This window comes from Thermobia domestica, chromosome 6 (genome assembly GCF_964235325.1).
Source record: "Thermobia domestica chromosome 6, izTheDome1.hap1.1, whole genome shotgun sequence".
Taxonomy (NCBI): domain Eukaryota; kingdom Metazoa; phylum Arthropoda; class Insecta; order Zygentoma; family Lepismatidae; genus Thermobia; species Thermobia domestica.
In genome coordinates this window covers 35,274,539-35,290,827 of record NC_137459.1, presented here as the reverse complement: position 1 = coordinate 35,290,827, position 16,289 = coordinate 35,274,539, and the positions used below count along the sequence as shown (strand labels likewise).

General features: G+C 35.7%; 1 protein-coding gene across 5 annotated transcripts in view; it reads left to right on the top strand.

Moving 5' to 3' along the window:
- LOC145687930 (solute carrier family 41 member 1-like) overlaps nt 1–16,289 on the top strand; it is a 191,119-nt gene that overhangs the window by 156,526 nt on the left and 18,304 nt on the right. For all 5 annotated transcript variants that reach the window (XM_081761499.1, XM_081761496.1, XM_081761495.1 and 2 more), the window contains 3 exons: nt 1,184–1,467; nt 9,947–10,126; nt 13,825–13,969. In XM_081761499.1, the coding sequence (XP_081617625.1) occupies nt 1,195–1,467; nt 9,947–10,126; nt 13,825–13,969 (598 nt within the window). In that variant the 5' untranslated portion in view covers nt 1,184–1,194. The remainder of the gene's footprint in view (nt 1–1,183; nt 1,468–9,946; nt 10,127–13,824; nt 13,970–16,289) is intronic.

Here is a 16,289-nt window from a genome sequence, read left to right as displayed (position 1 = left end):
GTGTCGGCTTCTTGTCTGCTAGGCTGTTTACAATCAATAGCACGTGTTGTGTTGACATGTGCTTTTGTCGTGATGTGGGGATCATTACACCCCCCACACTGGAAAAAAAATCTGGAAGATTATTTTGAGCAAAAATATACAATTAGAGATATTTGTCGGTACTACAACATTGACACATGTGGAGACAGTGTATAGCCACTAGAAAACACTATAAACACTATGATACACTGAAAAATCACTATGAGAAAACTTGTTGTGATATATACATAAAATGGTAATAACACTGTAGTTCCGTCCCAGCTAAGCAGGATCAAAGCAGTCCATCATTTCCCTCAAAGTGGGCAGAAGTGTCATCACTGTGATGAATAAATATATAGCAGTTCATTAATGGTCGGTGTCTATGTTTATGTCACATCCGGCATTGGTCGCCTGGCGGTAGGAAGGTTGTGAACCACAAATTGGCTAGCGACTTCGGTATACATAGAAGATATAGCAAGCCATAATCAGGGTGGTTTTGTTTCCTATATAATATGCCGTTTTTGAGACAAAAAAAAATCTTGCTAATCTGACCGTGGAGATCTTGTCCGGTTCCTTTCCTTCTAAACCGGAAATGATGTCTTTGTAATTGTCGTCTTTACGCTGCTCTCTTGCGATGTTTGGTAAAAGGTTGTCATCTCCTGCTTCTATTATATTAACTTGCTATGATTTTAATTTTCGTTCTACAGAACCTGTAATTTTCGTTCCGTTTCGTTTCAACTAGAAACATAACTAGATAGACGTAATATGACCAAGCACAGACCGTATACTGACTTCCAATCGCAACGACAATGAGGAGCTCACTGAAACACACATAACATTGAAGCACGTTGCGGGAGAGGAAGATACTAAGAGGTTCAACTCCCACCATCTGTTGCGAAAAAAGAATAAATAAAAATAAACACAAGCCGGAATCTGAGACCGTGCCATACTTACGAAGGGTTAAGTGAAGAACTTTACAACTTCTGCGTGCGTGTGCTTTTATCTTTATTATTATTATTATTACACTTGATTCATAAGGTTATGAGCACAATCTTAAAGAATATGTAGAATTAAGAAAATTCTGTAATATTTTAACTGTAATCTTATATACTGTAAAATTGTAATACTGTATAACTATATATTGTAATATGTTAATCTTGTTTAGGACGCCTCTACATGGAAGGTCAAGACAACAAGTCATTCGATTCGTCGGGAGACACAATCAAACCACCGGACCTGGAGCTGAAGTCATGTTGTTCTATACCTGATATCATAGTGAAAGTACAAAATGACACTTCACCAACAAAAGAACCGTCAAAAGTGTGTAAGCCTACAGATGGCTCAACTAACACAGAGACTTATTTTTCAATTTTTGCTCAAGTAGTAGTGCCATTCATAATTGCGGGTTTCGGTATGGTGGGCGCTGGCCTTTATTTCGACATGATTCAGGTAAGTGTTATTCTTGTTTTTTTCATAGCACAGTATATGTATCTATATTGTATCTGAAGAGCAATTACTTCCAACTGGATGTTCTGTGACGTCACAAGTTTTTGCTCCACTTCTCACTAAAGTACGCGGAGAGGAGAAGGAGGAGACAAATTGTGACGTTGAGAAAGAACAGTAGTAACAGGAAAGCAACATCGGTAACTTCGTAAATGATTCCGGAGGCGTACTACTCCTGGATCCACGACTACTTGTACACTGTCAACACTTACATATTCTATTCTAGTAGTTCATCCGTTTCTTTCCTTTCTGCATTGTGTTTTCCTCTGCCATTTATCTTAAGAATGTCGAGATAAGAAGAATTACTTTTAAAAATAGGAGACGGGACTAGAGAACCTTATTTTTCATATCATCTCGTTTTCATAACTAATACTTCTCCCAACAAGAAATAGAAGTAAAATGATACAGAAATATATAAAATAAATTTTTATAACCTAGAAGAAAAGTCCACTCTCAAAATTCTACAACAGCATTGAATATAACGAGAAAAAATCCAAAGATGACACGTACATCAATCGACAGATCATACGTATACTTGGTCAGGTTGAGCAAAATAACAACCATGAAATGGTTCTAGAGAAAATCAACAGAAAAGAATTTCTGTCACAGTTCTGTCACAGTCACAGCTGAAAGATATGTCATTCATGGTCAACACTATGTCACATAATAAAGGAGAAACTCAAACTTATTTATACCACAATAAAGCATTTTATTAAGACCCATAGTAACCTAACACCATCATTAATTCTTAAACTCCTGGCGAAAGCTCATGTGGTTCGGAACCCACTTGAAACAGTCGATTCACATCTCATATAGCCTCGCTGCTCAAAAGGACGCTAAATTGTTACTATTACGATATATAAAGACATTTCCACATCGTTTATTGAAACATTCTTCAAACAACAATTTTAGGAATGATTGAAAACTGGATCAAAAGTTTGCGATCTTGCCCAATACTTAGCTTTCAGGTCAGGGGCTACAAGGTCTATGAGCGGCCCCTAAATTGAGTTTTTGTATTTTTTACGGAATAAGCACATCATAAGGAGTTTTTTTTTTGTGAGTCTTTTGGATCAGGGGATACAAATTTTTTGGACGTTCTCTAAATCGAGTTTTTTTTTTTCGGAATAAACACATCATACTGATTTAAGTGATAGTCTGGCTACACTGTATATAGCTCTGCAGATATAAGGCCTACAAGGGATCTTTCGTCTGAAATATACTGGATCTTTTGATCCAAAAATGTATAATATTTATTGGCCATCAGCCCTTATTAATCTTACCTGAATCTAGAACATAATGAACAAGAAATAAAGTTTTGTTATACATTACCCATGAATTGTTTCAATAAAATGAAAGAAACATGGTAAAACATAAATTTTAAATATTCTTGAAACTAATATATCGATGATATACTGATCACTAAAACAAAAAGCAAAAAAAAAAAAAAAAAAAAAAAAAAAAGAGAGAGAGATAAATACCGAACATGAAACAAAACTGTAAAGTATCTTATTTTTGGATCAAATGATCCAATATATTTCAGGTAAAAGTTTTTTTGTAGGCCTTATATCTGGAGAACTACATATAGTGTAGCCAAACCCAAACTATCACTTATCTCAGTATGATGTGCTTATTCCGTAGGAAATATGAAAACTCGATTTAGGGGCCGTTCAAAAATTTTGTGGTCGCTGATCCAAAAACTAATTATTGGCAAATTCTTGTTATAAAAGATAATGAATTCATATGATTTTCGACTTAGCATTTATGTTGTTGATTACCTCAAATTGAAATCACTAGCGAATTTCTAGATAACCCCGCGGTTAACAAAGTTACGAACTGTATGTTACCATAGAAATACCATTTGATAACAGTAAATATACAGTGTATTTGCTTTTCGTGAAAAATATTGCTTGTTGATCAGGTAAAATAGGAATACAAAATAACATGAGTGCGTTTGATAGAAAATATGACTGAACAATATTCATATATAAACATTCCCACGACCAACGTCCACATATGAAGTGTTAATGTAAGGAAATTTTTGCCTTCAATGCTGATCTTGCTTAATAGAATGCCCTCCAGTTAATGAACTTACACGACGGTCAAACATCTAGCTTGTTATTATGTAAATCCATGTCATTAGTAGTTTCAACAGGAAGCTTGTCTCAAAATTATGTAGAATTTTCAAGTGTGCCCTTGCAGTTGTACAGTACGTGGATTTCCAACTACAAGTAATGAGGGAGAACGGGAAATCAAATCGATGCTTATTTACATTCGGCAATTGAGTGTCTAGCATAGAAGTCTTATTTCAAATGCTTGTCACTAACTTCCAATAAATTGCAAAGACCATTATCAGGACAACCAGGACAAGGTCTCAATTAGAGACAATTTAGCTTCATTAATGATTTTCACTTAGGTTAGCTAATTTTTCATTGAGTACAAATAGTTGTTCCTCTGTTGTCAGTAGCAAATCTTTTTTTTTTATATTTTTTAAAGAAAAAGGCATGAACAAGTTTTTGATAGTAGTTAGGCTGCAAATTGATACTATTAAGCAGATGAATAACAATTTCCTTTTACAAGATTACCTTGTCATGTTATTCATCAACGTTTTGGTAACATTTTATTATATTGAATCAGTTGCAAAATCCTAATTCGTTTTTCCTACAAAACATAAAATTTGCTGGAATGTTCAAAATATTAATTAAATTTCTTTTTTTAAAAAAAATGAAAACAAATAAAATATTTTATCTTAACCTGAAACTTCAAAGAAAGTCCACAAAGAATAAAAATATAAGGTTTAAAATTTGTTTCAATTTAAGCAATATAATTCACAATTATCATTTCATCCATATTAACTCAGGAACTATTACTTAAATAATTAATACTTTTCTGACCAGAGTACATACTTATTTACTAAAATTAAAATAAGTCGTAACAGTTTCAATAACTTAACATTATCTTCATCAGACGTTAAATATCTTCATAACATTAAATTATTATTGTTGTGTAATTTTAATTGTTTCATTGTATAATTTTAAATTTTTAAGCACAAAATGGAACAATCAAGGTTAAAATGGAAGGATAAAAATCAAGGACATGAAAAATTGTTAAGAGAGGCAATAAAAATAAAATTATATGATAGAACATGGAATTGAGAAGAAATTTTAAAATTAATTGATATTTGAAATAATTTATTAAGTGAATAGAAAAGTGAAAATAATAATGATTATAAAAAAAACTGTTATAATAAAAATTTAAAATAAAACAGTAAACTATAACAATATCTGATTGTTACGTATAAAAATTTTAAAATCATAAAATGAAAGAATTAAAATTATACAACAATGATAACTTAATGTTATGAAGATATTTCTGCCAGTTAACGTCTGATGAAGATAACGTTGAGTTATTGAAACTTTTACGACTTCTTTTAATTTTAGTTATTAAGTATATCCTCTGGGCAGAAGAGTAATAATTATTTAAACAATTATCATGTTTACTCATCAAAATATTGGGTTGGTGCGATTGAAATATCCGTGAGTGCCATTTTAAAATCGGTATTTAAAACCTCGAATCAACTATTGGAGTTATTTAGAGTATTTTTTTTTAATATCACAAAATTAAAGGTGTATTTATTACGGCATGGATATATTACGCACAATATTTTTATACAATTTGTATATATATAATTTTTTTTTAAAAATAGACCATTTAGAATTATTTATCCTTGTGTCGGGTGGGGAGGATTGCGTGCTACAGTGAAATTTAGAGCTGTGTCGGTGGTAGTTCACTACCAGAAGGGCCACCCCTACCGAATTGGTCTAAATGGAGTAGCCAGACGAAGAGTGTTCTGGGAGAAGGCAGCAGTTCTCCAGTAGCCAAGTTGGCGGAAATCATAGTGATTGGTACGGCAACTTGGACATTAGTCCCAGGCGTGGTCAGAGTGACTTTAACGGCTGGGATACTGCGGGGTGGAAGGCAACGGGAAACCACCACTCTATTTTCCCTAGTTTGCTAGCAGCGAAAAGAGAACATATGAACAATGGTCTTTCGCAGGTCAAAATGTAGTTCCGGAGGTAAAATATCCCCCCATTCGGATCTCCGGGAGGGGGATGGCTTGGGAAGGACTATTGGACGAGAAAGTAATAATGGGGGGAAGACAAACAGAGAAAGAAAGACAAGGAAGAGCTAAAGATTTAGGATAGGGACATGGAACGTACGTACTATGTTACAGGGAGGAAAATTAGAAAATCTTAAAGAAGAAATGAAACAAAATAATTTAGATTTGGTAGGAGTTTGTGAAGTTAGATGGGAAGGTAATGGGGTATTGAACAGCGAAGGATATAGAATGTTTTACTCAGGTAATGAAAAGGGCGGTCATAATGGCGTAGGAATAATTCTTGGAAAGCGCTTAAAGGAGAAGGTAGTGAAAGTAGAATTTATTGATGATAGAGTTATGATGTTAAGACTTAAAGGGAAAACGAAGGATCTAGTGGTGATACAGACATATGCACCGACGACTTCGCATGCAAATGAAGAAGTAGAGGAAAATTATGAGAAAATAGAAGAAATTATAGATAGGGAGAAGAAGGGTGCATGCATAATTCTAATGGGAGATTTCAATGCAGTTGTGGGAGAAAAACAGGAAGGTAGTATCGTAGGCAAATATGGTTTAGGCGAAAGAAATGAAAGGGGAGAGGGACTGGTGAATTTTTGTAGACAGAATTCACTAGTAATTGGGAACACTTGGTTCAATCAGCACAAGAGAAGAAGATATACATGGAAATCACCAATAGACGGCGGAAGATATCAGATAGACTACGTTATGATTCAGGACAGGTATCGGAATAGCTTAAAGAACGCGAAGACCCTTCCCGGGGCTGATATTTTCTCTGATCATAATCTTGTGCTGGCCGAAGTAGATATTCAACTGAAAAATGTAGGCAGAAGAAAAGTAGGTAACAAAGTGTTGAATACTGAAAAGTTGAAAAACGAGGAAATTAGAAATCTTTTCGCTGAAAAATTCGAAGAAAAATGTTCAAACGAGGAAAGGATAGGCGCAGGTAGTAACGCACGGTGGGAACATATTAAACGTTGCTTACAGCAGGCTGCAGAAGAAACAGTAGGTTACCGCGAACACAAAACTGCTAAGAAACCATGGGTTACAGAGCAGATGTTGCAGAAAATGAGGGAGAGGAAGATGTGGAAACAGGTTGATACAGAAGAGGGCAGAAAGATGTACAGAAAGTTAAATAATGAATTACGAAGAGAAACAGACAAAGCGAGGGAAGAGTTTTACAAAACAAAATGCGAGGACATAGAAGAATTAGAAAGAGTTGGGAAATATGAGGAAGTGTACAAGGAGGTGAAATCTATGGAATTTCGGAGGAAACAAGGGAGTATCATGATGGCAGTAGAAAATAAGAATGGGAAGGTAGTCAGCGAGAGAAATGAGGTCATAGGAAGGTGGAAAGAATACGTTGAAGACTTATATGAGAGTAGGGATAGACCGTGTAGCCTAAATGTTGAAGTGGAAAATGAAGTAGGCGAGGATGATAAAGGATTTAGTATTCTTCGGGATGAGTTTGAAAAGGCTATATCTGAGATTAGGAATGGAAAGGCAACAGGAATAGATAACATACCAATTGAATTCATTAAAAATATAGGAGACAAGGGAAAGAAAGAATTGTGGCGACTATGCAATGAAATATATGAAACAGGAGAATGGCCAAGAGACTTTCTGAAAACGATCATGATACCGATGGCTAAGAAATCGAACCCAAAGAGATGTGAGGATTATAGAACTATTAGTCTCATATCTCATGCAGCTAAAATTCTGCTCCGAATACTGAACAGAAGGTTATATGGAAGAACAAATAAAGATGTTGAGGAAGAGCAGTTCGGGTTCAGAAGAGGCAAGGGCACAAGAGATGCTATTGGATTATTAAGGGTGATCGGTGAAAGATTTATAGAAAAAGGGAAAGAGGTGTATGTTGTATTTATTGATCTAGAAAAGGCTTTTGACCGCGTGAATTGGGAATTGTTGTTGGGAGTTCTAACAAAGATAGGGTTGGAATGGAAAGATAGAAGACTCATAAGAAACTTATACATGAACCAACAAGTAAGTGTTAGAATAGGGGAAGAACTGACGGAAGAGAGTACAATTGGAAGGGGAGTTCGACAAGGATGCTGCCTCTCGCCAACACTATTTAATGTCTATCTAGAAGAGATAGTAAAAAAGAGCCTACATGATGATGATGGCATTTCGGTAGGAGGTAGAATGATTAGATGCATAAGATTTGCAGACGATATGGCCCTTGTTGCAGAATCTGAAAAGAAAATCAATAAAATGTTAGAAAAAATGAGAAGGGGCTTTGAAGAATATGGGATGAAAATAAATGTTAGGAAGACAAAAGCCATGGTGATTGGAACGAAGGGGTCTGTGTCAAATATAAAAATAGGAGGGGAGAAAATAGAACAAGTGAATAGTTTTCGATACCTGGGTAGTGTTCTTAGTAATGACATGAAATGCGAACGTGAAATAAAAGCAAGGATAGGAATGGCGAAAGAAGCCTTTAAAAGAAAGAAAAGTATGTTTTGTGGGACCTTGAACAAAGAGTTGAGAAAAAGACTCATAAAATGCTTCGTGTGGAGTGTTGTGCTGTATGGGGCGGAAACGTGGACATTGCGTAAGGGTGACGAAAATCGACTGGAAGCCTTCGAAATGTGGGTGTGGAGAAGAATGGAAAGAGTTAGTTGGGTCGAGCGGAAAACGAATGAGAGAGTGTTAGAAATGGTGGGTGAGAAAAGAACACTTTTAGATATTATTAGGAAGAGGAAGAGAAACTGGTTGGGACATTGCCTAAGAAGAGATTGTATCATGAGGGACGTCCTAGAGGGTATGGTGGCGGGAAAGAGAGGGAGGGGGCGAAAGAGACTACAATTAATGGATGATATTAAAACAGAAAGATCATACGCGAAGACGAAAAGGTTAGCGGAGGATCGTGGAGCATGGAAGCTTTTCAGCTGCGGCAAGTGACCTGCCAATAAAGGCAGAATACCTATGATGATGACAAGCTCCCAAACTATAGCACCTGGTTAGTCAATATAGTCACATTCTGCAACCACACATTTTTGTCATCGCTCAGCATACAATTGGATTCCATGATTAAAGAAGTTTGCAATTTCCAATGCAAAGAAATTCTCAACAACACGTTCGTCGTACCTCTCAATAATCATTGAATTTCTCCCCTACCAACTAGCAATCAAGATGCTCGGAGAGGTGGTAGTCAGTGAGAGAGATCTCAGAAGAATACATTGGGTGAGGAAAAGTTTGACACTGCAACTCATGTAGAGTTTGTACCTTCCCATGAACGATATTAAGGTATTCTTTGTCCTGCGATATGATGATACCATGTTATATCCATTGATAGATACTTACGGACATGTTTGCGGTGTATTTCATGAAGTTCAGCACTCGTAATCGATATGCACTGATAGTTTCACCAAGACGAAAAAAAGAGAACATAATGGATGATCTACAACATATACTAGCATACCAACAACGACTCCTCTTGCGAGAGAAGAGGTGGGTTCAAAACTAGTTCTGGACGTTGATTACAATCCAAATTCTTTCCTGATACTCTATGATTGTTGTATCAGATTTATTTTTCATAAAAAGAGACAATCCGAATCAGTAAACCTTCCCGGCTATTATGTGCACGCAGAATCCTATACATCTTCATTCGGCGAATTTTCTTGGAGGGTGTCAATTTGTTAACTTATTGACACCTTAGAGTCGCAGTTTTTCACCCTACTGTACGGAGCTGACTAACGACTGTAGCTTGCTTTATGCTTAAATCGACAGCAATAGCACGAATTCATCAGAACATGCTGTTGTTCGTTGGTATCATGGATCAACAAGGTATTGTGCGTTCACTCACCACCGATAGTCAAAGTGCACAATTAATGTTGTTCGAGGCTAGATGTACAGAATGTCCCAGTTTAAAATGGTAAAGGAAAATCTCTCGCAATTATGTGTTTCTCCATAATGCACTTTTACATAATGCTCGTACTGTTCAGCAACATGCTGGTCTCTGACAAGCTATCCGAATCTTTTTTTCTGAACATGTACGGAGCTTGAGACGTAGTACGCGTGACGTCTGTTCATCAATTGGTCGCGTTAGAGAGGATGGTTTTCCACCAAACGAAAACCCTAGATATTTCAATTGCACCTACCTAATAGATGCTACGACATTGAAATATTGGTAGATCAATTTTAACAAACTTTGTGTTAATTATATATATATATATATATATATATATATATATATATATATATATATATATATATATATATATATATATATATATATATATATACTTAAAATTATAATCTCTAACCCAAATTTCGTTGTTCTCTTTGAAGAAATGGCCAGCATTTGTCGAAGTGTCCGAAATCATCATCCTAGTCCCTGCCTTACTTGGATTGAAAGGCAATTTGGAAATGACGCTGGCGTCTCGACTTTCTACACAAGCCAATCTAGGAAATATGGATGATCCCAAAGAACAATGGAGCATGATTTTAGGAAATCTTACATTAGTACAGGTAAGTGCCACCACTGTAAAATTACAAGGAATCAGTAACAAATATAATGGCACCACATAATGACGACATCAACTTTATTGTGTTGGGGGGCAAACGGATGGACAAGGAATTTTTAAGGGGAGGCAGCTTTTTTTTTTTTTTTTTTTTTTTTTTTACACCAAAGGGATAGTTTTGTATTACTTGACAGTACAACATGTTTAGGGGAACAATCTAGGATTCTCTTGGTGTCGTCATTAACAGAACATTGTTGTTATATTTCACTATAAAGAGTAATTTGACCTTAACTAACTAACTCTATGGCCTATGGAACCCAGAGATTCAATGCCGCGTTCACAAAAGTTCTCCACTGACTTCTATTCTTAGCCAACTGGATCCAGTTTCTACTTTCCATTCCTATTTCTGCAAGATCCATCTCAATATTGTACTTCCATCTGTACCTAGGTCTTCCTAATGGTCGTTTTTCGATTGGATTTTCAATCAAAATCCTGCTTTCTTCAATTCTGATTACATGACCAAGTCTCCTAAACGTGATGATCCTAAGAATGTTTGGAAACAATATAAATTATGCAGTTCTTCGTTATGAAGTTTCCGCTATTCCCCACTCCCGTTCCTCTTGAGTCCGAATATTCGTTTCAGGATTTTATTCAAAAACACTTTCAGCCTGCCCTCTTCCCTCAGAGTAAGCGACCATGTTTCGCAGCCATACAGAACAACAGGCATGAATATCGTTTTATACATTTTAAACTTCAAATTCCTTGACAGAATTCGGGACGACAAGAGATTTTGAACCGAATAGTAACACGAATTCCCTGCTTTTATTCAACATTTAGTTATTCGTGAATATGGTTTTGGTCTGTTAATATAGATCCTAGATATTTGAAAGTATCCGCTTTATCGAAAGTATTGTTTGATGTTTTAACGCATCTATAATTCGGACTATTACGATCTAGACTGACTTCCATGTATTTAATTTTCTCTGCATTTACTTCTAAACCCATGCCTCTTCAAGCATTTAATAAGACCTCTGCATTTCTTTCTATTGTTCTCCTATCATCCCTTATTATACTTACATCATCAGAATACGCCACAACCTGGTGAATACCATTCAGCTCTAGGCCCTGGTTCAGTGGTAGAGCGTTCACCTCTGGTGCATGGGGTCCCGGGTTCAAACCCTGCTCCCGCCAAGTAAACTTTGTGGTGGACAAATACTGTGTGCGTGGGTTTCCTCGGGGTTCTTCCGTTTCCTCCCACTTTCTCCATTCCGCCATTTCATTTATTACTCATCATCACTGTCTCCTTTAGCCTAACCGGCATAACCGTGGGACGTATAACTCAAAGATTTCATTTTTGTAGGCCCTGGTTACTATCTTTGATATTCCTTAGAGCGTACTGCAGAACAAAGTTGAATTATAGTGGCGACAACACATCTCCTTGTTTCAGGCCATTCTAGACCCGGAAGCTCGTGGACAAGAATTTTCCTACTCGGACGTTACTTTGAGATTCATTTAAACGGATCTTATCTATTTATCTTTAACTAGCTTAATCGGTATTCCCATTTCTTTTCAAGCATTTGTCAAATGGTAAATATCTGGTCGATAGTTGATCGATTTCGCCTAAATCTGCACTGATAATTTCCAATAATTTCATCTGCCTGTGGGGTCAATCTTGCTAATAAAATGTTTGAGAGGATTTTATATGATGTCGACAGAACATAAATGTCTCGTTAATTATTACAATCAGTTCTGTAGCAATTGTGAATTGGAACAATTGATTCTTTCCGCTTTTGCGACAATTCTTCCTTGTTCCCGATAAGGAGAATGAGTTTGTCTTCTTGTTCCACAACTTTTCCCCTCCACCTAAAATTAACTTAGCCGGAATTTCATCTAGATACGGAGATTTGTGTTTCCTTAACGTCTTTATAGCAATATACTTCTGTTCGGTTAGGCTCTGGAATATACGGTTCTGTTGTGTGTATTTCTCTTTCTCCATGAACATTAGCTTTTGGATGCGTGTTAAATAAATTATAAAGAATTGTTTGCATCTAGCCAAGTTGCTATCTATATGAGTAAAAATTGTTCCGTCGGCTTTCTTTAATAAATAAGCACGAGGTTGATAGCCTACCTTAAATTTGTTGATGCCCTTATACATGTCCCGAATGTTTTTGTTTTTACTATTATCTTCAAGTTTATTAAGTTTAGCTTTCAAAAAACTGTTTCTTTTTTTTAAAAAAGTTCTGGAAGTTTTTCGTCTGATGTTAATGAAATTTTGTGTAGTTATTTCGTTCGTATTGTGTAGACAACACAGTTTTGCCTGTGTTTTTTTCCCTTGTTTGCTAGCTTAGTGCATTCCTGGTCGAATCATGGTTTGTTTCTATGTATTTCCATGTGTCCCAATTTTTCTTTCGCTGAAATTTCAATGTTATCTCTAATTTCAACCGAAGTATCCTCAACACTAGTGCACTCCAAACCTTCTAAAACTGAGAACCTCTTCGACACTTCAATCTGGTATTCTCCTTTCACCTGGCTCTCCTCTAATTTCTTTAAATTAAATAACTCCGTTTTCAGACACTTAATATTTTCTTTATTCAACGATAATCTCTGTCCTATTATCGCTTATACCAGGTAGTGATCGGTGTTACAGTCACCTCTGAACGACTGAAGATCAAATCTAATTTTCGAATAGCATATAGAATTAAATAATAAAATAATTAAAATAAAACGTAAGAATATCAACAATCGTAGACTTGTTTAATAATGACATTTCACTTCCACCAACCTAATAATTTTCAATCAACTTTTCGTTTATTTATAATATGATTTTTATTTAAAGGTTTATATATGTTGCTGACAGAATAATTGAAGCCGTACGTTTCATAACAGCACAACTCCACTTTTTGGCACTATATGAGTCATATATATCGTTCTAATCGTTTAACTGAGCTCTATCGTTTGACATTCAAAACAACACAGATTCCTGTATCTTCTGCATGTTACTGACATGTTTAGTTTTATTAGCAGACAAATCCATAGACCTGTGTTGTTCTGGAAAGCAAATTTTCAAAGCTGCTAAAGCCAGGAATATTGAAAAATACCTTTCCTCAATTTTACCTGCAGAGCAACCTTACTTTCAGAGACTTCTGGACCAGTATGGTAAAGATCAGACTCCCAGTACTGAGGAATCAGGAAGTGGAGTGTGGGATTCTGATTAAGTGAAGAAAAGGCATGCATAAACTAAATGTGTAGTTTTTTGTATTACATTGTTGTGAAAATAGAGACTGTGTTTATGGACAGTGACATTTCCATACGTTTTTGCTTAAATATCCGTATAATCCGTTGCCAAACCAGAGTTATAGTATGCAAAACCAATGTAACATACGAATGAGTTCCATAATAACACAAGTCCAATATTTTCATTATTTTATTATGGACAAATTACTTGTGATACTTGTTCTTTAAATACTTAGTGGCATTTGTTATTCAACAAAGTTTAAGTTTGAAAAAAGTCTGATTTTTTAAGTTCACATTTAAGAGAAATATTCAGGGTTTTTTTATTATTTTGTCAATATCTCCTCAGCTGGGCTTGTGTGGTTATGGAAGTCACGGCTTCAATTGGAATTTAAAACTTTTTACATAACTCTTAAATATAATTGTTTCTTATTGTCAATTAACTTATGATACCTGATTTTTTTTCTCCCTCAGTGCCAAGCAATCGTCGTTGGCTTCTGTGCTTCCATAGTTGCAGTCATCATGGTAGCTATTATGAGTCAGAATTTCAATTTGCATCACACTTTGCTTCTGGCAGCGTCAAGCGTTATCACAGCATCTTTAGCGAGCTTTATTCTCGGTAAGTTTCAAAACATTTCTACTAGAAATCATATCAATAATCTGATTGAATTCTATATTCTGAACACACGATTATAACACAATGAGATTTGCTCAGTTGGTCTTCCTTTATGACTTGGCTTTATATCATACAACGATAATGATAGATGTTAATAGAAGGATAATGATAATGAACTTAATGAAAACTTTATCAAAAAGTTTTATTGACAGTTAGACAAATGATTATTCAGTTGTTTCTCTATTAGATTTATACCATCTTATGATAAAGGATTATGGTTAAAGGATGGAGTCTAAGAGACCCTAGTCGTCACAAATTCCTCTCTAAATGTAAAGATGTCCAATAGATGACGTTGGTTTCTTGTATACCCCCATGGTGAACTATCTTCGTATTAAGAGGCCTCATCCCGGCGAAATTAAAATACCGCTAATTTACAGTAATTATGTGATATCTTCAAATAGATCAAACATAACTGAAATGTGGAACAAGAGCGCCCTAGATAATATTATTTTGCGTGAAGTATCGTTGTCAGAAGTCAACTAGTGGCTTTCAGTCTTCAGCCGTTTAGAAACGCGAAAATAAATGCCGATTTCAAAATGGCTCGGAATCGAAAGGAGATAAATGAATCGTGACAACCGTATCCCCTGTAAAATTATATTGTCTAGGGAGCTCTTGTTCCACATTTCGATTATTTTTTTATATATATTTGAAGATATCATATAATTACTGTAAATTAGTGGTATTTTAATTTCGCCGGGATGAGGCCTCTTAATAAAAATAAAACCGAGTACTGTAACTTTTTGCTATGTGAGTTACTTGGAGTCTGAGATACCCCACCAGAGTATGAATATTAGTATTATTGAAGATTGTGAATGGTAAATTGAATTTATTTGTGAGAGATCAGGTCAAGAATTGCCGTACCGAAAGATGCATTCGACAACAAAAGATCATTCTTAACTAGCAGGTTTAATATTGGATTAAGGAAGAAAATGTTTAACTACTATATATGGAGAATTGGATTGTATGGTTCGGACACTTGGACATTACGGAAGTTAGAGAAGAAATATTTAGACTGTCAGCGGTAACACTCAATTTCGTAGCTGCATTCAATTCTGAGATTTCATACAGAGTTATAATCTACACCACAGCACCGCAGATACTATTACTAACCAAATTATTTGATCCACAGATAAAATAGCGGCTATTTCTTGCCCGATTTGCAAAACACTCAAAGCAGAAGTTCCCGCTTGCCCTGATCTATTGCACAGGCAAGGTTTTAGTCTTTTCTGAACGCTAAAGGCTCGTTCGTATTCACAGGACACCAGTATCGTCAGAAACAAAATTATACTCTGAGGAAACGTAGATTTGATAAATAAAGCATAAACATGGGAAATGGTATTGATCTTAGATAAATATTTCCACATTTTAAACATAATTTCACTTCATACTTATTTCAGACTCGTCGTACTCCATACTATTTTTTTTTTCGTAAATACTAACAGAGGGGTACTAACTTCACCAAATGAAGTTTCGTCATTGCAATTCCAATATTCAACGTTGCCTCCCTATGGATACGTGCCTGTCTTTACAGGTATTTATTTACCTTATATCAGTAACGAATTTAGAAGAAATTCTTCTTTATTAATCTCGGAATTGGGGGGGGGGGCGTCAAGTTTTAAAGCATAGACATAATTAATAATAGCGTTTTTTCTTTAGAAATTCCGGAATTTAGGGACTTCAGCCCGAAAGCCCCCTCCCTGTAACCGCCACTGCCTTATATAATAATGAGCTACAGTAGAATTTTCAAATAAATATGAATAACTTACCTGACATTCCCATTTGAGTTGCTATTTTCTTCCATTCTGTATTTAAAACGTGCCTATTATGGTGCTGTTTGTGCCTCTTATTCCATATGGCTGGAACATTCTTCATTAGTTCTACTAATATGTCTTTCATAATCAAATTTAAAGTGCAGAAAAACCTCTTGATCATATATTCACGCAATCCTCTGCAGACGAAATTCTGAGCAAATGAAATTTTATCCCGAGCAGCGCTTGAGGGAGAACCAATGAGAACACGAGCCACAGCGATGCTTCCACTGAACATCGATGTAAAAACAAACTCGGTTGTTTATCATCGTGACCACTAACTCACCCTCACGGTCGACCTCTAGGTCGCGATGTATCGTACATCTTTGGCATGCGCTTACCCATTTGAATCCATATGTTTGTGCCAGTATCGAAGTAGCGACCGCGATTTAAACCTCGACCTCGATCGCAAGGTATCTTCGATATGTCTTTACCCTAAGTGATACTTCTTCCGT